At 36.5% G+C, this 24847-nt stretch overlaps 1 protein-coding gene across 2 annotated transcripts in view; it reads right to left on the bottom strand.

Moving 5' to 3' along the window:
• Positions 1–1849: 1849 nt before the first annotated feature.
• The window catches only part of RRAGB (Ras related GTP binding B), a 39697-nt gene continuing 16699 nt past the window's right edge, over positions 1850–24847 (bottom strand). Inside the window, exons 6-11 of one of the 2 annotated variants that reach the window (XM_005701147.2) lie at positions 19254–19476; positions 16767–16862; positions 14467–14589; positions 7734–7825; positions 6313–6428; positions 1850–2382 (exon numbers count right to left, since the gene is read on the bottom strand). In XM_005701147.2, the coding sequence (XP_005701204.1) occupies positions 2285–2382; positions 6313–6428; positions 7734–7825; positions 14467–14589; positions 16767–16862; positions 19254–19476 (748 nt within the window). In that variant the 3' untranslated portion in view covers positions 1850–2284. The remainder of the gene's footprint in view (positions 2383–6312; positions 6429–7733; positions 7826–14466; positions 14590–16766; positions 16863–19253; positions 19477–24847) is intronic. The other variant, XM_005701148.3, reaches the window with a different exon arrangement.

Below are 24847 nucleotides of genomic sequence, written 5' to 3'. Positions count from 1 at the left end.
TATCACTAAACTCATAAATTTTACATCATTAGTTTTGATTTCTTCTCTCCAACTCTTTCTGTGTACATGTCTTCACTGTCCACTTGTGTTATTTCAGTTTCTAAGTGGCACATCTTTGGGCAAATATCTCAAAACATTTTTTCTTGTCTTCAGTGACAAAGAAGACCAGCTGTTCATTACCATTAGGATTAAGTCAAATCATAACCTTATTTTTCTAACCTTTCATAATTTTATACATCCTTTAAGTTCAAGTTATAACTAGAATCTGAGAAAAGGTTGAAGGAAGAGCAAACAAAGTAATCATGTAACAGCTTTTTCTGGTGCTCAACTAATTGAATATCTATATATCTATATCTAGGGCTTCCCTGGTAGCTCAGCTGGTAAATAATGTCTGCAATGTGGGAGACCTATATCTACCTTCCAAAGGAGAAAAAAAAAAAAACACTTTTGGGTGTTTTCCTTCAAATCTCATCCCAGATAAAGGATAAGGAGAACATGCCAAATCATTAGTCACAGAACAGACTCCCTCTTCACTTGCTCTTTTCATTTTCCTAGATATTAATAGGACAAATAATCTAGAACATCAAACTTAAACTCTTCTTCTATAGAAGATTAATGCAACTGTTGATAAAATTAATCCCATGAGATTCTTTTAAGAATTTACATTTTTAATCTACATGACAGCATGTTTTTTGCTACTCAGTAAAAACTCTATCTCCATTGGGGACAATAAGATGAGGAAAGATGAGGTTCTGGCTGTCTGGAAGAAGTTTCTTCATGAAATAAAATTGAGATGAATCTACTGTGCTGTAGATTCCCTAAATGCTTTTGTGTTCTGTTTCAGTTCTATACAAACTGAAAAAGTTACGGCTTTGAGTAATTCTAGTCAGGACATGACTGAGCAACTTTACTTTCACTTTTCACTTTCATGCATTGGAGAAGGAAATGGCAACCCACTCCAGTATGCTTGCCTGGAGAATCACAGGGACGGTGGAGCCTGGTGGGCTGCCGTCTATGGGGTCGCACAGAGTCAGACATGACTAAAGCGACTTAGCAGTAGCAGCAGTTGGTGTTGCCAGGCTCTTCTCCCAGTTCACAATGGGTCATCTTTTCCTTGGGAATGAAGTCAAATAAAGCCCCACCTTGAATGAGGTTTTATAATAATACTTAATGAGTATAATGGGCTTCCCTGGTGGCTCAGATGGTAAAGCGTCTCCCTGCAATGCGGGAGACCTGGGTTCGATTCCTGGGTTGGGAAAATCCCCTGGAGAAGGAAATGGCAATCCACTCCAGCACTCTTGCCTGGAAAATCCCATGGATGGAGGAGCCTGATAGGCTACAGTCTATGGGGTAGCAAAGAGTTGGACACAACTGAGCAACTTCACTTTCACTTTCTTTCACTTTAATGAGGATAATGAGAGCACATCCCATTAGGTATTATGGAATATATAAATTAACCATTCTTGGGCCTCATAGAAAGAAGACTTACATCTCATAAATACTATCTATTTCCCCTCAACTTTTAATTCATTCCTTCTCTAGTTGCATCTTGAAACAGACTTTCAGCACACTTCAGGCCTGGATTACTATCTGTTTCTCCAGCTGCCATCAGTCAGCCCACAGGTTAACTTTCTTTCAAAATTCCTTTGCCATTTCCTATCATATTATATCAAAACTCTTCTGCCTAGCTTTAAGGCTATCATTTGGCTCATCCTTCCCAACCAACTTTATTTTATACTATTTCCCAAACAGCAAGTCTTCTTCCCCTAGGTTAACTGTGAAATTCATTTTCTTTTTCTTAGGGAAAAGCTGAAGAAACAAGGGAAAGAAAAAAAAAAAAAGAAAACAATGTTACTGAAATCTGTAATAGCAAAACTTTATTTATAATTGCATTTAAGGAATATTTTTAGTGCATGCTGAGAAAACAGTAATATTCCAAACATATAGGTTACTATCTGATGAGGAATATAAGATGATGCTGGAAAAGGCTTCGGCATACACAACAACTGAAACCAGGTTATTAGAACACTTACACTATTAGAACATTGTTATCAGAACACTTACATATCACCTACTTTTATGTCACACCACATTCATAGACAGTTTATCTTCTAACTTCTTACAGGCTATTTGAGTAAATAGCATTCAAGGTTATACATGAAGACTGGGGAGTAGGGAAGAAATGCAGAAGTGATAAGCATCACATTTCAGAGCCTATATATACTAATACAACATTAAGAAATAGTATTCCACTTATTTTTCTGAAACAGCATTTGGCAATGTTTTAACGCATGAGAAGACACTGCTTTGGCCCATCCACTCTTTCCAGCTTTTCAAAGTGTTTCCTGGCATTGCGAATATTGATCAGAGTAGCTGCAGAAGCTGAGGATGGGGTAGGGAAGATATCCAACACAGTTAGTACAAATAGCCAAAGGAATATATTACTAGTAAAAAAAAAAAAATGAAAGAGAGCCAAATTTCTCAATTTATGTCACAGAGAACCTATGTCCCAAGTTAATCAGAATTTAATTTTTCTGAGTAAAAGATTTATTTATATTCTAAACATAATATTTTCAAAATAAATTTTCAAACTTGTTTAGTTTGGGGCTAATAGTAAAACATTATCTTCTGTTATATTCTAATATTACCCTAAGATAGATAATTTAACAGATAATTTAAATTTCTGGGAACATCCTAGAAATACTGCTAGAACCTTTATTTTAACAGTTGTGATTGATATAGCTATTATGGCATGGAGGCACCAAATATCTCTCTCTATGCCCCTAACAAAAATATGGGAGTACAGTATTTAGAAATATACAATGACATATAAAATGGTTCAACAACGAAAAGTTCAGAGCTTAGAGTGACTAGTCCTTTAAAAATATACCCCATGTGGAGCACAAGTCATACATTTGAGTTTGTTTTCTTTAAAATCCCCAGATTTAGTAATTTGATTTTTGAAGCTCCCATGAAGAAAAATATAATACCCTAGAGTCTAAATTATTTCTAAACTTCAAAATATAAATTGATTAAAAAAATTATTTATCATTAGACAGAATGTGGTCCAAAGGAGAAGGGAATGGCAAACCACTTCAGTATTCTTGCCTTGAGAACTCCATGAACAGCAGGAAAGGCAAAATGATAGCATACTAAAAGAGGAACTCCTCAGGTTGGTAGATGCCCAATATGCTACTGGAGATCAGTGGAGAAATAACTCCAGAAAGAATGAAGGGATGGAGCCAAAGCAAAAAGAATACCCAGTTGTGGATGTGACTGGTGATAGAAGCAAGGTCTGATGTGTTAGAGAGCAATATTGCATGGAATGTTAGGCCCATGATCCAAGGCAAATTGGAAGTGGTCAAACAGGAGATGGTAAGAGTGAACGTCAACATTCTAGTAGTCAACGAACTAAAACGGAATGGAATGGGTGAATTTAACTCAGATGACCATTATATCTACTAATGTGGGCAGGAATCCCTTAGAAGAAATGGAGTAGCCATTATGGTCAATAAGAGAGTCCGAAATGCAGTACTTGGATGCAATCTCAAAAACGACAGAATGATCTCTGTTCATTTCCAAGGCAAACCATTCAATATCAAGCCTATGCCCCAACCAGTAATGCTGAAGAAGCTGAAGTTGAACAGTTCTATGAAGACCTTAAAAGACCTTCTAGAATTAACACCCCAAAAAGATGTCCTTTTCATTATAGTGGACTGGAATGCAAAAGGAGGAAGTCAAGAAGCACCTGGAATAACAGGCAAATTTTCCTTGGAGTACAGAATGAAGCAGGGCAAAGACTAATAGACTTTTGCCAAGAGAACGCACTGGACATAGCAAACACCCTCTCCCAACAACACAAGAGAAGACTCTACACATGGACATCACCAGATGGTCAACACCAAAATCAGATTCATTATATTCTTTGCAGCCAAAGATGGAGAAGCTCTATACAGTCAGCAAAAACAAGACCGGGAGCTGACTGTGGTTCAGATCATGAACTCCTTATTGCCAAATTCAGACTTAAATTGAAGAATGTGGGGAAAACCACTAGACTATTCAGGTATGATCTAACAGTGGAAGTAAGAAATAGATTTAAGGGAGCAGATCCGATAGGGTGCCTGATGAACCATGGACGGAGGTTCGTGACACTGTACAGGAAACAGGGATCAAGACCATCCCCATGGAAAAGAAATGCAACAAAGTAAAATGGCTGTCTGGGGAGGCCTTACAAATAGCTGTGAAAAGAAGAGAAGTGAAAGGCAAAAGAGCAAAGGAAAGATATAAGCATCTGAATGCAGAGTTCCAAAGAATAGCAAGGAGAGATAAGAAAGCCTTCTTCAGTGATCAATGCAAGAAATAGAGGAAAACAACAGAATGGGAAAGACTAGATCTCTTCAAGAAAATTAAAGATACCAAGGGAACATTTCATGCAAAGATGGGCTCGATAAAGGACAGAAATGGTATGGACCTAACAGAAGCAGAAGATATCAAGAAGAGGTGGCAGGAATACACAGAAGAATTGTACAAAAAAGATCTGCATGACCCAGAAAATCACGATGGTGTGATCACTCACCTAGAGCCAGATATCCTAAAATGTGAAATCAAGTGGGACATAGAAAGCATCACTACGAACAAAGCTACTGGAGGTGATGGGATTCGAGTTGAACTATTTTAAATCCTGAAAGGTGATGCTGTGAAAGTGCTGCACTCAATATGCCAGCAAATTTGGAAAACTTAGCAGTGGCCACAGGACTGGAAAAGGTCAGTTTTCATTCCAATCCCAAAGAAAGGCAATGCCAAAGAATGCTCAAACTACTGCACAATTGCACTCATCTCACATGCTAGTAAAGTAATGCTCAAAATTCTCCAAGCCAGGCTTCAGCAATACGTGAACTTTGAACTTCCAGATGTTCAAGCTGGTTTTAGAAAAGGCAGAGGAACCAGAGATCAAATTGCCAACATCCGCTGGATCATCAAAAAAGCAAGAGTTCCAGAAAAACATGTATTTCTGCTTTATTGACTATGCCAAAGCCTTTGACTATGTGGATCACAACAAACTGTGGAAAATTCTGAGAGAGATGGGAATACCAGACCACCTGAACTGCCTCTTGAGAAACCTATATGCAGGTCAGGAAGCAACAGTGAGAACTGGACTTGGAACAACAGGCTGGTTCCAAATAGGAAAAGGAGTACGTCAAGGCAGTATATTGTCACCCTGCTTATTTAACTTATATGCAGAGTACATCATGAGAAATGGTGGGCTGGAAGAAGCACAAGCTGGAATCAAGATTGCCGGGAGAAATATCAATAACCTCAGATATGCAGATGACACCACCCTTATGGTGGAAAGTAAAGAGGAACTAAAAAGCCTCTTGATGAAAGTGAAAGAGGAGAGTTGAGAAAGTTGGCTTAAAGCTCAATATTCAGAAAACTAAGATCATGGCATCTGGTCCCATGACTTCATGGCAAATAGATGGGGAAACAGTGTCAGACTTTATTTTTTGGGCTTCAAAATCACTGCAGATGGTGATTGTGGCCATGAAATTAAAAGATGCTTACTCCTTGGAAGGAAAGTTATGACCAACCTAGACAGCATATTAAAAGCAGAGACATTACTTTGCCGACTAAAGTCTGTCTAGTCAAGGGTATGGTTTTTCCTGTGGTCATGTGTGGATGTGAGAGTTGGACTGTGAAGAAAGCTGAGCCTGAAGAATTGATGCTTTTGAACTGTGGTGTTGGAGAAGACTCTTGAGAGTCCCATGGACTTCAAGGAGATCCACCCAGTTCATTCTAAAGGAGATCAGTCCTGGGTGCTCATTAGAAGAAGTGATGCTGAAGCTGAAACTCCAATACTTTGGCCACCTCATGAGAAGATTTGACTCATTGGAAAAGGCCCTGATGCTTGGAGGGATTGGGGGCAGGAGGGAAGGGGACGACAGAGGATGAGATGGCTGGATGGCATCTCCGACTCAACGGACACGAGTTTGAATAAACTCCGGGAGTTGGTGATGGACAGAGTGGCCTGGCATGCTGCAATTCATGGAGTTGCAAATAGTTGCACACGACTGAGCGAATGAACTGAACTGATTTACCATTAATACTAATTTATTTTCATTGTGGTAAAATACACATAAAATGAAATTTACCCTTTTAACCACTGTTAAATGTATAGGTCAGTGGCACTAAGTACATTCACAGGGTTGTGCACTATAAAATAGTTTTTAGTATCTTTAATAATGTACAACTTCTAAAGCAATTAGTTTAAAGAATATGTGGCTTTGAATCTATGTCAGCTAAGTATAAACTTACGAATAGATGGATCAGACATCACGACCATCACATAAGTGTTGGATGTAAAAATGTCAATGAAAGCAGCAAAGTTAGAGTTCCTGACTTCCATGCTCTGGAAAGAGGCAGCTAGCTTGCTATAGGAGAAAGGGGAAAAGTGAGTAAAGGACATAAAATAATAGTAATATCAGACATTCTTATCTTTCATATTAACATTTGCATACCATTATATCTCATCCATCACCTCATTAAGACAGTTAATCACTAATCTCACTTTGTTTTCCAAGGAAACTCTAATGCCAAATTTAACATGTCTTGGAAAGTGGCCTTGACAGAAAGCAGATTAGGACTTGACAGTGACTGTGAAGTGAAAAGTGGGCTTAGACCTAGATTCATGTTGCCAAAGATTTCTCTAATATTTAAGTTTATTCAGTTGAAATTTTCCTATCATTGTGATTAACAACCATACCTTTTGAATATTAGTTATGTTAAAATTCCATCTTTGAAAACAAAAAGAGCAATAATATTTATATGCCATTTGCAATTTATTCTTTAAAAATGTTGGGATAAACATACCAGAAAGTCTCAAAATATGCTAAAGCATTAAAGGGATTACTTACACTTATTCTATTGTCAGAATATCAAAGTTTTACCACAATAAGAATTTTGATTATTAAATCTTTACTAGATTATAATGTTCAGCCATTCCTACTTCCTACATTCACAATGCTAAGATTCACACTAGATTTAAACAAAGCTGAGACAATATGATCAGACATTTTTAGATGCTCTTCTTTGTACCATTCCTGAAATCAGTGCCACACTATTTTTATTATTGTAGTTTTATAGTAAATCTTGGTATTTGATAAGGTAACCCTCCTTCTTTTTTTTCAAACCTCTCTTGGACATCGTCTGTTTATTTCTTCCCAAATAGTAAAAAAACATCTTGAAAGGGTACTCAGCTTAGATATTTTACATAAGCTTCTTCTGCATCAGTTGATTTTGCATTAAAGGATACTGTCTTTCACTTCAGTCAAGAAGTTTAGAGTCGAGTTTTTGTCTTGCTTTAAAATTTTGTTTATTTATTTTGGCTGTGTTGGGTCTTCATTGCTGCACAGGCTTTTCTCTAGCTAGGGGAGTGGGGGCTATTCTCTAGTTGCAGTGCATGGGCTTCTCATTGTGGTGGCCTCTCTTGTTGTGGAGTATAGGTTTAGTTGCTTTGTGGCCTGTGGGATCTTCCCAGATCAGGCATCGAACCCACATCTCCTGCATTGGCAGGCAGATTCTTTACCACTGAGTCACCAGGGAAGCCCCAAATTTGTTTTTAATATGAGGGACTATGCTGAATAGAGAACTGGAGTCTACTAAAGGTATTTGAACCTCTCAAATATGACCATTTTTTCCTGAGATAAATATTGAATACATCACACAAGATCTCTTACCTGCAGCTCAGCTTAAATTGCTTAATTATGTTGCTGATTTTCTCGAATCTGTGGGCATCACGCTGTTCTTTACACTGATAGTGAGAAATCACCTACAAAAAAGAGCAATGCCCTTTCAATCCATGCAGCATTGTCATATCACCCTCTACTACTCCTCAAGCCATTACATTCATCAGTCTCTTGATCACCCTGATTTTCAGGGTAGTTAGCAACTGGCTTTACTGTCTTTATTGCTCTGTCCCATTTTCTATCAGCATTTTGGATAAATTCAACATCCCTAAGGATGACCCATCCAGTAATGTTTGGTTATAATTTTATTAGAACATTTAAGTATTATCTATTTTGCTTCACTGCTAGCCTTTCTCACTTACTTTAAATATTCATCTTATTTCAATATTTCGCAGAACGGTTGTTGATTCAAACAAAGTACAAATCAAAAAGGAAAAATGAATAAAAATTCTTAGCTGTTCTTGAGGTATACTTAATGTACTTAATTTTAATGAAGGCTATAACCAAGTGATTTTTGGTATTATATTTTAAAATCTTAACTGATTGATTCTAACCTCTGAGGAAGTACTATTCATAAATGAAAAATAAACCTATTCATGATGGACACCAATGCCAGCTGAAAATGCATCCCCTAACACTTTCAGATTAATAAAACCACAAAAGCATTCCCCACAGGCTGATGTTAAGTTTCTAGTAGGAAGCAAAACTGAGTCATTTGCCAGAAGAAAATTCACAGGGCAATTCCCTGAAATTTCAAAAACATAATTCCTAGACCAAAGGTGGACTAGATTCCTGTTGCTTGACTTCAAGCACCTCAGTGAAAATGGTCAAAGCACCTAAACACAGTCCTCAAGAGAAACCAAAAGCTACTTGTTATTGGTGAAAAACAGAGTTCATATTAAATTAACCCCTATGATCATATGTGGTAGATGTGGCAGGAAAATACCACTAAGCAGGATTCCATCATGCCATGTGTATCAAGACAGAAAAAAGCTCACTTGCTTACTGCTATTCACACTAGTGGGAAAGACAGGACTCAGGATAATGAACTTCCCAGAAAGTAACCCCTGCCTATGGGATGAAGCAGAAGACACTGATTAGGTCTTGTTGCCTCAGCTGTACCAGTTAGCAGGAAGAACGACTACCAAGTATGCTGCCATTAAAAACAATATTTCTACAAATTTAAGAGGAAAAACTGCACCTGCATTCTCTGCCCTCTGTTGGCTGTAATAAGAAAAGAAACCAATGTTTGACAGTTTGTCAGCTATATGCTAAACTTTGTACTAGGATTTAATGTTACCATGATAGCATATTCAAAAGCAGAGACATTACTTTGCCGACGAAGGTCCGTCTAGTCAAGGCTATGGCTTTTTCTGTGGTCATGTATGGATGTGAGAGTTGGACTGTGAAGAAGGCTGAGCGCCGAAGAATTGATGCTTTTGAACAGTGGTGTTGGAAAAGACTCTTGAGAGTCTCTTGGACTGCAAGGAGATCCAACCAGTCTATTCTGAAGGAGATCAGCCCTGGGATTTCTTTGGAAGGAATCATGCTAAAGCTGAAACTCCAGTACTTGGCCACCTCATGTGAAGAGTTGACTCATTGGAAAAGACTCTGATGCTGGGAGGGATTGGGGGCAGGAGGAGAAGGGGACGACAGAGGATGAGATGGTTGGATGGCATCACGGACTCGATGGACGTGAATCTGAGTGAACTTTTGGAGTTGGTGATGGACAGGGAGGCCTGGCATGCTGCGATTCATGGGGTTGCAAAGAGTCGGACACGACGGAGCGACTGAACTGAACTGAACTGAACTGTCCTATTTTAAACCACATAAAAATTATGATATAGATATTATCTCTATTTTATAAAAGGGGAACCAAACTCAGATTAAAATATGTGTCTATCGTATATATGTTGTTTACAAGAGACCCACTTCAGATCTAGGGACACAAAGAGACTAACAGTAAGGGGGTGGAAAAATATATTCCATGCAATTGAAATCAAAAGAAAGCTGGAATAGCAATACTCATATCAGACAAAATAGACTTTAAAATAAACTGTTATAATACACAAAGGAGAACACTACAAAATGATCAAGGGGTCACTCCAAGAAGAATACATAACAATTGTAAAAATATATGCACCCAACATAGGGACACCTTAATATATAAGGCAAATACTATATGTCAAAACCAATACAATATTGTAAAGTAATTAACCGCCAATTAAAGTAAATTTATATTAAAAAATTAAATTTAATTTAAAAAAAGAGAGTGACAGTAACACAAAAATATTAGGGGACTTTTAACACCACAATTTCATTAAGGACAGATCATCCAGACAGAAAAATCAATAAGGAAATGCAGGCCTGAAATGACACATTAGACCAGATGAACTTAACTGGTATTTATAGAGCTTTCCATCCAAAAGCAGCAGAATACACATTCTTCCCAAGTGCACATGGAACATTCTCCAGAAATGATCACATACTGGATCACAAAGTGAGCCCCGCCAGGTAAATCGAATAAAATTGAAGTCATATCAAGCATCTTTTCCCACACAACACTATGAGGTTAGAAATTGATTACAAGAAAAGAAAACTAAAAAACACAAATACATGGAAGCTAAATAATATGCTACTAAACAACCAGTGGATCACTGAAGAAATCAAAGAGGAAATAAAAAATACCTAGAGATAAATGAAAATGAAAGCATGATGATTCAAAACCTATGGGATACAACAAAAGCAGTTTTAAGAGGGAAGCTTATAGCAATATAATCTTATCTAGGAAACAAGAAAAATCTCAAATAAACAACCTAACCTTAAAGCAACTAGAGAAGAAGAATAAAACCCAAAGTTTAATAGAAGGAAAGAAATCATAAAGATAGAACAGAAGTAAATGAAATAAAGATGAAGAAAACAATAGAAAAGATCAATGAAACTAGAGCTGGACCTTTGAAAATATAAATAAACTTGATAAACCATTAGCCAGACTCATCATGAAAAAAAAGAGAAGAGGATTCAAATAAAATTAGAAATGAAAATGGAAAAGTTACATAGAGCTGATACCACAGAAATAAAAAGGATTGTAAGAGATGACTACAAGCAAATATATGCCAATAAAATGGAAAATCTGGAAGAAATGGACATGTTTCAGTACAACCTTCCAGGATTGAACTAAGAAGAAATAGAAAATATAGACAGACCAATCACAAGTGATGAAATTAAAATTGTGATTAAAAATCTTCCTACAAACAGAAGTCCAGGACTGAATGGTTTCACAGGTGATTTACATCAAACATTTAGAGAAGAGCTGATACCTATCACTCTCAAACTCTTCCAAAAAAACACAGAAGGTAGAATACTTCCAAACTCATCCTACAAGGCCACCATCACCCTGATACCAAAACTAGACAAAGATATCACAAAAAAAGAAAATTACATGGCAGTTACACTGATGAACACAGAAGCAAAACTCCTCAACAAATATTCTTTCAAGCTGGGAGTTTATTTGATTTCATCCCCTACAGAAAAGATGAGCCATTGTGAACTGGGAGAAATGGAGGTTGACAACACTAACTAGAACTACTCAAAGCCCTAACTTTTTCAGTTTCCACAGAACTGAAATAGAACACAAAAGCATTTAGGGAATCTACAGCATAGTAGACTCATCTCAATTTTCTTTTCTCTGTGTCATAAAGAAACTTCTTCCAGACTGCCAGAACCTCACTTTTCCTCATCTTACTGTCCTGAATAGCAAGTTTTTACTGAGTAGCAAAAAACAAAGACACAGATGAAAGAAATCAAACATGACACAAACAGATAGAAAGATATACCATGTTCTTGGATTAGAAAATGAATATTGTCACAATTACTCTATTACCCAAGGCAATCTACAAATTAAACACAATCCCTATCAAATTACCAACGGCATTTTTTATAGAACCAGAACAAAAAATCTTAAAACTTGTATGGAGAAACAAAATTCCCTGACTATCCAAAGCAATCTTGAATAAGAAAAGCAGAGCTGGAGGAATCAGGCTCCTTGACTTCAGACTATACTACAAAGCTACAGTAAATGAAACAGTATGGCACTGGCATGAAAATAGACATATAGATTAATGGAATAGACTAGAAAGCCCAGATGTAAATCCACGACCTATGACCAATTAATCTACAACAAAGGAGGCAAGACTATATAATGAAGAAAAGACAATCTCTTCAACAAATGGTTCTGGAAAAACCAGACAGCTATATTTTAAAAATTAAATTAGAACATTCTTTATCATCATACACACAAAAACTCAAAATGGATTAATGACCTAAATGTTAGACTGGACAGTATAAGACTCTTGAGAGGAAAACATAGGCAAAACACTCTGACATAAATTGCATCAATATCTTTTTCAATCCATCTCCTAGACTAATAGAAATTAAACACAAACAAATGGGATTTAATTAAACTGAAAAGCCTTGCACAGTAAAGGAAACCATAAAGAAAGCAAAAAGATAACTCACAAAATGGGAGAAAATATTTGTAAACTATGCAGCTGACAATGAATTAATCTCCAGGCTTACAAACAGCTCATGTGGTTCTCAATATCAAAAAAACAAACAACACATTCAAAAAACGGGCAGAAGACCTAAATAGATATTTCTCCAAAGACATACAGATGGCCAAGAGGCACATGAAAAAATGCTCAACATGACTAATTATTAGAGAAAGGCAAATCAAAACTATAAACAAGATGTCACCTCAAACCAGTCAGAATGGCCATCATGAAAAAAAATCTACAAACAATAAATGCTGAAGAGGGTGTGGAGAAAAGGGAACTCTCCTACACTGTTGGTGAGAATTTAAGTTGGTACAGCCACTATGGAAAACAGTATGGAGGTTCTTTAAAAAACTAAAGCATGGTTGTCATATGATCCGGCAATACCAATCCTTGGCATATATCTCGATAAAAGTATAATTCAAAAATACACACGCATCTCTATGTTCACAGGAGCACTATTCACAAAAGCTAAGACATGGAAACAGCCTAAATGTTCACTGACAGTGAATGGATAAAGATGTGGTACATAAATATAATTGAATATTCGGTTCAGTTCATTTTAGTTGTTCAGTCGTGTCCTACTCTTTGCGACCCCATGAATCACAGCACGCCAGGCCTCCCTGTTCGTCACCAACTCCCAGAGTTTACTCAAACTCATGTCCATCGAGTCAGTGATGCCATCCAGCCATCTCATTCTCTGTCGTCCCTTTCTCCTCCTGCCCCCAATCCCTCCCAGCATTAGGGTCTTTTCCAATGAGTCAACTCTTCTCATGAGGTGGCCAAGCACTGGAGTTTCAGCTTTAGCATCAGTCCTTCCAATGAACACCCAGGACTGATCTCCTTTAGAATGGACTGGCTGGATCTCCTTGCAGTCCAAGGGACTCTCAAGAGTCTTCTCCAACACCATAGTTCAAAAGCATCAGTTCTTTGGGGCTCAGCTTTCTTTACAGTCCAACTCTCACATCCATACATGACCACTGGAAAAACCATAGCCTTGACTAGACAGACATTTGTTGGCAAAGTAATGTCTCTGCATTTGAATATGCTATCAGCTTTCTTCACAGTTGAGTAACTGAATATTACTCAGCCATAGAAAAGAATGAAATAATGTCATTTGCAGCAACATAGACTGACCTAGAGATTATTATATTAAGTGAATAAGTGAAGTAAGCCAGAAAGAGAAAGATAAATATCATATGACATCATTCATATATGGAATCTGAAAGAAATGATACAGATGAACTTGTTTGCAAGATAGAAACAGACTCACACACTTAGAGAAGGAACATGTGATTGCCAGGGTGGACAGGTGGGTGTAGGGATAGATTGGGAGTCTGGGATTGACACATAGATGCTGCTATATTTTAGAATAGATGGCCAATGGGGACCTACTATATAGCACAGGGAACTCTGCTCAATATTCTGTAATAACCTAAATGAGAAAATAGCTTAAAAAAAAGAATAGATCCATGTATATGTAAAAAAAGACGTATCTAAAATCACCAAGCTTTGGTAGAGCTCAGAAACAAATTTACTGTGAGCTATTCTTAGGGTTATATTTATGCAGCTGATCAGCAATTACTTATGCAGTTTTTGTGACATGTCAAATGAGTTTTCATTACTGTTATTAAACATTTTACTTATAAATATAATATTGGGTTTTTCATACTCCATCACAGCCATATACATAGTACGAGATATTAAGTTGAATTTATAAAAAAATAATGCCAACATACCTCTTTGCCCTTTCACCTCAACATCTGAACTCTTATCTATGTCACTGAGTTGACCATTACATCTCTTCCATGTTGTTTTAAACTATTTTGGAAAAAGGGGTGTGATGCAAGTTTTCTCAAAGGAAAATACCCATCATTTCATAATAGAAGTCAATGGGAAATAGGAATTATTTAAGAGAAATGGACAATTATTAACAAAATAAATTTTATAGTAACAAATACCTGCAAATGTCTAAGTGCTACTAATTGCTAAAGACCAATACACAAAAGAACTTCTTTCACGTTACTTGCTGACAATACTACTTCATAAATAAAGCTATGTATGCTGAAGTAATGACAAAGAAAACGTGTCTTTCTGAAAGTGGCAACATATTCTCCATTGCTGAACAGAAGGTGAGTGTGAAATACATCTGCACAGCAGAAAGTTCTTACCAGAAAAGTGGCTCTCTCAAAGAGAAGTACTTCATCAGCCTCGATAATTTCAGCAAAATTCCTTAGGTTCATTTCCAGCTGCTGGACATTGGGGATCAGCTGATAAACAATGCTGGACCAAGCCTAACAGAACAGAAGCACAGTGCAATATTACTAACTGGTAAACAGGCCCATATCTTTGCAAATGAGTAAGTATACTATGGGCTTCCCTGGTGGAAGTATACTATAATATATAGGCAGGAAAATATAGTGATAATTGAGTCCTCAACAAATTCTAGTAACAAATATAACACAAATGAAATGAGAAAATGAAACTAATATTTTATTTTTGTTGTTCAGTTAGATTTTTAAAAGTTTCAAACACTTATGAAATGCTTCTTTCCACTGATAGTTAAAAATCAACAAATACTTTAACTCAATCATATTGCCTTAGGGAAAGCTGAAAACTCTGATTTACTGGGCTAAAGAACTTTTAATCTAGTCATTCAAATAGATAAGACCAATATTGTAGATTGCTCTTAAGATCAGAACCTAATATTTACATACATCCAATAATCAATTCAGTGTAAATACCAGAGCCACATAGAAAAATGGCCCCTCCCCTCAATGGGATAACATACAAGAGAAATTACAAGAGAAAATAGTGGCTTTATTTGAAAAGGCTTATTGTCAGCTGTATAAATTATTGATCTAATCAAATTAAAAATGGTCCACGTGTGTTTGCCTAAAACTGATTTCATCCAGAGGAGTATGACTATAATAGGAATTTAAATTAATCACACCCTCCCTCTATTTTCTTAAGGCTCTTTTATTTGAATTTTCATTATATTATTCCTTTCAATTTCATTCCAATTTGTCTGGTAGGGTGTATCATCTTCTCTCCCCTACTAGAGCACAGGAACCTGGTCTTAGTTATTTGTGTGTCCAACAGTATCAAGCAGATATGCAATGAGTGCTTGTAGGATAAAACTTAATAAATATAAAAAATTTATGTCAGCTCTATGTAACATTTATGTAAGAGATGTAAGAGCCATGTTTCTGTTCCAATTAGTTTTATTACTTAGGCATGGGGGTTCAGGTTCCAAGTTCCCAGGTCGGTGTTAATGTCACTGCTGAATTTACCTTGGAGAAGGCACCAAAGCTAACCACAGCAGAGACATTGTCACTCACAGCAGTGTTGTGATTAGCCAATTGTCTTTGGTCGTGTTATGTATTGCCATCCTTCACACCGCAGTTGGTTCTTATCAGTGCGTCATGTCCATCCTTATTCACGGTTACCTGTTCTATGGGAATAAGGCTTTGAGAGAAATTCGGCCCAAATTAATCTAGAACAGTATTTCCTAGACAGGTATCTCAAAATGATCTGTTATTAGAGTGAGGCTGGGTCAACATAATATTGGGAAAAATTAATTAGTTAAAAAAATAAATCAGTGGTTATGTTTTAAAGTCCAACTGTTTTTCTCCTTGGCAAATCAGGTTTCTGTGCTTTTGGTTGAAGATACTTGTCAGAAGCAGTTGATACTGAGGCTGTAGCTATGAGTCACTGAAAAGGATGCTTTCCTACCCAGACTTGTCAATGAATACCAGAAACAGTCTGAAGGAAAGGTCTGACCACAGAAGACCCAAAAGAAGCCAGTCTTTCAAATCACTAAATCACTGGGAGAAAGGGAGAAAGCAGGATAAGGAGCCTAATGTGCCAATGAGGTAATTTCAACTTCATCCATAACACAGCTATTATTGTAACCTTTACAACTACTATAAGCAGTGTGGTATCCATTCCAGCAATAGGAACAATTTCTTTGGTTGAAAGAATGCTAGTCTTTAATTTTGCATGAAAGTTGCAGCTATCATATTCTTGGAATAACACGTCTCATTCTAAGACTCCCTTTCCAATTTCTCCCCTAAATACTGTTCTTCTATTGCCATCCAAACTTAGACAGACTAGCTTATATCCTGTAGAGGTACCTGAATATTAGATATAGTTCCAATCAGCATTGAGACCAAAACAGGTCAAAATGGATGATGGCCAGTGAAACCTCTACTGTCATGAAGATCTGCATCAAATTAATCAGGACCAAACTGGGCTAATTCAGTGTGATCTGGTAGGTACGTCGACCCAACCTAAAATCAAAACCAAAATCTCTTAAGGTTAAGTTGGATATTTTTCAATGTATTGTAGATTATTTCTTCTTTTAGCTCAACACATCTAGATTGCTATGAAAGAGTCTAAAATCTTTTAGTTCTGATAATACCTTTCTAGCTTTTTTTCATGCTCTTTAAACTCAGGGAAACATACACACCTTATAGAGAGTTTCATCCCAGATAGATGTTCGGAAGCAAGAGCATTCCAATGGGCGAGACAAACGCCTCAGATCTTCTTCTCGCTCTTTAAAAATCTGAAGTAAAAATACCAATATACTGATCAGCATATAACAGCTCTCTTCTCTCACTTCAAAGTCTGAGGTGTAATATTTCAAAATATTTTAAACAGAGATATTTCATTTTCCACCAGAGGAATTTTTAAATGTGTACCTTGCTTTACAGACTAGGATGGCAGAGATGATTTCAGGTCAGGTCTAAAAAGTGCAACAGCTACTAGAATTCTTCAGGACTGTGCTGCTTATTGTGAGTACTCACTGAGAGTACTATGTTGGAAAATAAAATTCACCATATAGAGAAATCTTAATAAAGTATATCTAACATTCCAAATCACCCAAGCTGGGTTACTTTTAAGATATCCATACCAATATCAAGATTTTATAAATCAAAATACTTAAACTTGTATAGATATGTTTCTCTCTCATACACACAGGCATACATTCATACATATTATTTCTGTACAGGCTGTATTTATTTGGCTACATAGATATAACAACTCATTACACACAAATATATATATATATATATGTATATATATATATATATACATACACACACACACACCCATATGCACATGGAAAAACATCTATTTATACAAATATAAACAGATACACAGATATTTTCCAGAGCTTGCATGAGTGTATGTTCAACACTGTGATGGATAATTTTATATTACCAATTTGACTAGGCCATAGGACCCAAACATTTGGTTAAACACCAATTTAGATGTTGGTATAAAGATATTTTTGATGAGATTAATATTTAAATCAATAGACTTTCAGTAAAGCAGAGCCCCCTCCATAATATGAGTAGGCTTTATATAATTGGTTGAAGGCCTTAAGAGAAAAAGACTCCCATTTCCCAGGAAGAGGGAATTCTGCCTTCCAGACTGCCTTCTGACCCAAGCTTCAACATTGACTCTTTCCTGGGTTATCAGCCTGCCTATAGATATCAGACTTGCCAACCTCTGCAATCATATGAGTCAATTCCTTAAAATTAATTCAATCTCTCTCTTATTCTCAAATACTTCTTATTTGTTCTCTTTCTCTGAGGAACCTGCGTAATACACATATAAGGAAACACTTTATTTTGCTTGAAATTGCTATTCACAGAACACCCTAGCCATTTTACTCTAAAACTTCCAAGTTTGAATCTTTAATGAAAGAGTATACTTCTGTTAATTAAGCTTAAATCCCACAAAGAACATTAATGTATCTTTGGGGATATTTGCATAAGCATTTAGAAAACATTAAGTTGATCACTAAAATTTATAAGTACTTAAAAAATCCATTGGAATGCTCTAGGATTTTCTGTGGTAAATTGGGCCAGGGAAACAAAACAGAAAACTCTAAACTAATAAACCCTCACAATCTTAAGGCCAAGCTACATACAGAATTTTCAGCGGAATTAAGAAAAAATTAATACTTAGTGAGAGGGAAAAGGAATTAGAAAGGATAGACACTCCAAAGTCCTTTACAGAGTCAAATACTGAACTGTCAAGTTGTTTCTAAAAGCCTGGAAGTTAACCCAGAAACAACAAAACATACACAAATACCAGAACACTGAAGGCAATCATATAACTAATTATGGAAAAAAGTATTCTTGACCACAGTTATTATCAAAAAAATTCTTAAGCTAAAGGGGATCCTTAGACTCCTAGGTTCCAACCCAAAGAGGAACTGTATTCTTCTATATCACCAGTATATTTTGAAACTGCTTTCCTCAACTTTATTTACTCTTAGAAATAGAGAATCTTCTCTTTTAGCTTAGACTTTAAAATCCAATCTTCTCATTTTATATTGAGCAAACTAACGCTGGACTGTATTTGTGAGTTTCCAGTCCTGGGTTTCATAGCTACCTAGGAGTTTGCCCTTTCTACCATGTCTTTTCTGGTTTAATATTTGTGTACTAATTTCCATGGTAGAAAAGAAGATAAATAAAAAAAAAAGAAAAGTGCAATTATGAGGTCTTGGAATTGTGCCTAACACTGTGTAATTGGCATTTGAATTGGTGCATACCAGTTTCCTAGGTCAATCTAGAGACAGCTGTGAGCTTTCTTCATCTCAACGCTGGTAGGTCTTCTAGCCTTGAGAATAACTGTCTGTTCTGAAGGACAGTAAAACAAGGGCAGCAAATATATTTTAAAAATATATAAAGCTGCTTAGTGATATCATGTGGTTAGGATCCTTTCCTAAATTTGAACATTATTTGCTAAATGAACATTATCTTTCCCTTACGAGAGAAAGTTTGTTTGTAAGTGTTTTTAAAAACAGATGTCAACTTTATTTGGAAAGCCTATACTGAGATTTTTTTTTCCCTGAAAATGAATGGTACAAATTTCCCTATATCTCTACAAAAGAAGTTTACAAAGTACATCAATCATTTGGTGCATCACCCTTTCTACTTACCAGGTCCCGTTGATCCTCCTGTACCAGATCCATTTTGTGCAACAAGCAAAAGATTTTGGCATCTGGAGAATTCTGCAGAATGGCCTCCAGGCATGATTGGTAATAGTGCATGTCCTTTTCCAGTTCGCGGCTTTCCACATCAAAGACATAAATCAAAACCTCCACATTTCGGAATATGTTGTCTCGTTGGCTAGTAAAATAATTTTCCATGAAGGTGTCCTGTCTAGGAGGTAAAAGAAAATCTAGGTAGTAAGCAAATATTACTTAATCACTCCTATTTATGATCTATTTTTGTTGGCTTAATCAATGTGAAAGATAATGCTAACATTTCAAATTAAAAGGCAAATGATAATAATAAATCAGGATGGGCTCACTTTCTTACTTATTAGGCCACACCTTGCACCACATTTTGCCCCCCTCCTTGCGTTCCAAATATATTTGACCTTCTTATAGTTCTAGAGGCCCATGGTCTATCCACCATGCTGTTCACTCTGTCTCACGTGTTTCATACTTTTACATCTAATTAATGGTTACTTTTTCCATTGGATTTCAGTATAATCCATACTTCCTCACAGAAACCATCCCTTCCCTCACTGACTTGGACAAATCCAGTCACCACAGACCCTCATACCAACACATTGGTCTTATTTGTAACACTCACCACAAGTGTGATATTACACATATTTGTGTGAGTTCTTAATTCAGTTCAGTTCAGTCGCTCAGTCATGTCTGACTCTTTGCAACCCCATGAATCATAGCACGCCAGGCCTCGCTATCCGTCACCAACTCCCAGAGTTCACTCAGACTCATGTCCATTGAGTCAGTGATGCTATCCAACCATCTCATCCTCTGTCGTCCCCTTCTCCTCCTGCCTCCAATCCCTCCCAGCATCAGTCTTTTCCGATGAGTCAACTCTTCGCATGAGGTGGCCAAAGTACTGGAGTTTCAGCATTAGCATCATTCCTTCCAAAGAAATCCCAGGACTGATCTCCTTCAGAATGGACTGGTTGGATCTCCTTGCAGTCCAAGGGACTCTCAAGAGTCTTTTCCAACACCACAGTTCAAAAACATCAATTCTTCAGTGCTCAGCCTTCTTCACAGTCCAACTCTCACATCCATACATGACCACTGGAAAAACCATAGCCTTGACTAGATGGACCTCAGTCAGCAAAGTAATGTCTCTGCTTTTGAATATGCTATCTAGGTTGGCTGTAACTTTTCTTCCAAGGAGTAAGCGTCTTCTAATTTCATGGCTGCAATCACTATCTGCAGTGATTAGTGGCATTCAATTCCCTAGACAGCAGGCTCCATGAAAGCAAGAACTATGGCCATTACTATTCGACATGGTTTCCCAGCTTTTAGCACAGAGCTTAGCACAGAACAACTACCACAGAGTAGCTGTTCAATGAATATTTACATGAATAACTAGTCAAATATTCTAAACTATATGAAAATGGCTCCAAGTTAATATTTTAGTAGATTTTTCTCTTTGCTTCTTAGGCTATATGCAGCTTTCCAAGAAATTTTCAATTACCAGCTACTAGAAGAAAACAGTAGTGTTTTGTCCTGAACAACAACAACAACAACAACAAAAATCAAGGAATAGTATCAACAACATGGTAGAATGAAAAGCTACCTTTGTCTCTCCCCTTTAATCTACAATCAGTAAAACATTTACAACTCAGCAAAGCTAGAGAATTCCACACACCCGCACCTCTAAAGGTGGATGGACTGGAATAGAAAAAGGAGGCAGAACCTAAGGAACAGTAAAAGCATTACCTGCATTTCTGACTCTCTAATCAGGGCAGCTAAGCCCACAGACCCATATAACCTGGCAGCAGCAGGGTAGGCAGTGCACACAACTCCAGCCTCCTGGCTGGAGTGACACCTATGACCACAAGTAGTGGGAATGGGGGCTGGGGCCCTGTGTCTCCAGCCACTGAGGTTCCTAAGTCTCCAGCTCCCTGTTCTTCCCCAGTAGCAGCAGAGCCTATGAACCTTAGAAAACCAGATAGGGAAGAGGTACTGGTATGAACTTGGTTCCCCATACCCCTTCCCCCTGCAGTGGCAGAGCCTATGACTCAGAGGATACTGGAAGCAAGGGAAGAACCACCATCCAGGTACACCAAGAAGCTTCTGCCAGTTAAACAGGCAGAAGAAAGGTGCCAATGAATCTGAAAATACAAGAAGTGATAATGAGCACAAGAGCAGGGGGCACATTTCTGACAGAGATAGCTCAGGTTAAGAGAAACCAAAAACTTACACTGAAGTGCCACCTATGGAAAAAGAAAAGACCTCTAATTTCTAACTTGTTCCATATCACATGCTCTGTCAGAAGAAGCATCGGGAAGAACTATAGTAACATTACACCACAAAAAGAAAATGGCAATTCTCCAGAAATTAAACATAAAGTCAAAGAATAATGTGATCTGATAGAGAATTTAAAATAGCTATCATGATAAAACTCAACAAGCTACAAAAACTCAGAAAGGCACTCCAATGAGCTTAGGAATAAAACTAATAAACAGAAATGCTTTACCAAAAAGATTGAAACTTTAAGAAAGAACTAAAATTCTGGAGCTGAAAACTCATAATAAATGAGATGAAGACTGCATTAAAAAGCACTGGAAATAAAGCAGACCATATGAAAGAGAGAATTAGCAAGTATGAAGACAGAAATCTAAGATGCAAAACAATGAGGAAATTCTATAAGAGCTATCTGACTCTTTTAGGTAGGGCAACATTAGGATAGTGGACATCCCAGAGGGAGAAGGGAGCAGAGTTTACAAAAGTTGAGGGAGTTTATCAATACTAGAGCTGCCTTACAAGAGATGCTGAACAGAGTTCTTACACCAGAAACAAAAAGACAAAAGTACACGAAACTTGGCATAAATAAAGTGATAAATGTGTTTCCTCAATGGCTCAGTGGTAAAGAATCCACTTGCAATGCAGAAGACATGGGTTTGATCTGCGGGTCAGGAAGATCCCCTGAAAAAGGAAATGGCAACTCACTCCAGGATTTTTGCCTAAAATATCTCATGGACAGAGGAGCCTGGAGGGCTACAGTCCAAAAGGTTATAAAGAGTTGGACACAACTCAGCATGAGCATGAGAAGGTGATAGAATCAGAAAATTGCAACTGTCAGAACAGGTTTTAAAATGCTTTATTATAGCATAAAGGTTAAAAGGGGAGAAAATGCAAAAAAAAAAAGCAAAAAACAAAACAAAACTATAGCTACTTTAATTTGGTAACAAACTCACAATATAAAAAGGGGAAGTTTGAGACAACAAAAACACAAAAGAAGAAGAGGAAAACAATGTAGTTAAATGAAAATAAGATGCTATTAACAGAACAAGGACTACTTATCTATGTGATATTTGATATACACTTCATGGTAACTGGAAGACATTAATCTAAAATGGAGACACAAAATATACAAAAAGAGGAAACAGAGGAAAATATCAGAAAACTACCAACCAAAAATGGCAGACAGAAACACAAGGAAAATAAACAATAAAAATATAGAGCAAGTAGAAAACAAAAGACAAAATGGCAGTACTAAGTCCTCATCCATCAATAATCACCCAAAATGTAAGTGAACTGAATTTACATGAAAAGATACAGAACAGCTGGATGAGTTATAAAGTAAGACCCATATTAAAAAATCAGAAACAAAAGATACCATAAAAATACAAAGGATGAGAATAACAAAAGATACCATAGAAGTACAAAGGATTGTAAGAGAATATTCCAACAAATTGGGCAGCCTAGAAAAAAAATGGACAAAATCTTAGAATCATAAAACCTTCTAAGACTGAACCATGAAGAAATAGACAATTCGAACAGGCTGACCACTAGCACAGAGGTTGAAACAGTAATCAAAAAACTACCAAAAAACAAAAGCCCAGGACAAGATGGCTTCAGATGAATTCCACCAAACATTCAAGGAAGATTTAATAGCTACCCTTCTCAAACTACTCTAATATATTGAAGAGAAGGGAACACTTCCTAACTCATTTTATGAAGCCAATATCACCCTAATACCAAATCAGACAAAGCCAACACACACAAAAGGAAAATTACAAACAAGTATCTCTGATGCACATAGATGCAAAAATCGTCAACAAAATAACAGCAAACCAAATATAATACATTAAAAAGGATCATGCACCATGATCAGTGGGATTTACTCTAGGGATACATGGATGTTTCAACACCTGCAAATCAATCCATATGATATACTACATTAATAAAATGAAGTATAAAAATCATATGATTACTTCAGTAACTGCGGAGACAGCATTTGACAAAATTCAACATACATTTATGATAAAACTCAATAAAGTAGGTATAAAAGGAATGTGCCTCAACACAATAAAGGCTATATATGATAAACCCACAGCTAACATCATACTCATTGGTGAAAAATTGAAAGCTTTTCTCTAAAATCTGGAATAAGACAAGAATGCCCATCATCAACATTGTATTGGAAATCCTAGCCAGAGCAATTAGGCAAGAAAAGGACATGAAAGATATCCAAATTGGAAAGGAAGAAGCAAAACTGATTTGTAGATGACATGATTTTGTATAAAATCCTAAAGTCTCCACCAAATAAATAAATAAATAAACAAACACAGTAAAGTTGAAGGATACAAAATCAATATACAAAAACCTGTTGTGTTTCTATACACTAATACTGAGATAGAGAGATTAAGTAAACAATCCAACTTATAACTATGACAAAAAGAATAAGATATCTAGAAGTAAATTTAACCAAGGAGGTAAAAGAACTATACATTGAAATCTATAAATCGCTGATAAAAAAGAACTGAAGAAACAAATAAATGGGAAGATATTGTGTGCTCTTGGATTAGAAGAATATTGTTAAAATGTCTCTATAATGCAAAGCAATATACAAAATGAATATAATCCTTATTAAAATTCCAAGAACATTTTTATAGAAATAGAAGAAATAATCCTAAAATTTGTATGGAATTACAAAAGACACAAATAGTGAAAGTAATTCTGAATAAAAGAACAAAGCTGGAGCTATAACACTCCCTCTTTTCAAAATACTACAAAGCCACAGTAATCAAAACTGCATGGTATTAGCAGAAAAATAGATACAGATCAAGGAGCAGAACTGAGAGTCTAGAAATCTATGCATATACAGAAACTAATTTATGGCAAAGAAACAAAGAATATGTAATGGACAAAGTATAGTCTCTTCAATAAATGGTGTTGGAAAAAATGAAGAGCAACATCCAAAATAAAAGAAAGAAACCAGACCACTCTCACACCATACAGAAATGAAATGAAACTAGACTAATCTCATACCATACAGAAAAATTAACTGAAAATGGAAAATGGTTTAAAGACTTCAATACAGTATTTAAAACCATAAAACTCCTAGAAGAAAACTTAGGCAGTATGGTATTTGACATCAGTCTTAGCAATATCTTTCTAGATATGTCTCCATAGGCAAGGGAGACAGAAATAAAAATAAACAAATGGAACTACAGCAAATTAAAAAGCTTCTCCACAGCAAAAGAAACCAACAACAGAACAGACAACCTACTGAATGGGAAAAGACA

The sequence above is a fragment of the Capra hircus genome, assembly GCF_001704415.2.
Source record: "Capra hircus breed San Clemente chromosome X unlocalized genomic scaffold, ASM170441v1, whole genome shotgun sequence".
Taxonomy (NCBI): Eukaryota; Metazoa; Chordata; class Mammalia; order Artiodactyla; family Bovidae; genus Capra; species Capra hircus.
Note: the sequence above shows the minus strand (reverse complement) of the source record. Positions and strands in the feature narration are given on the sequence as shown.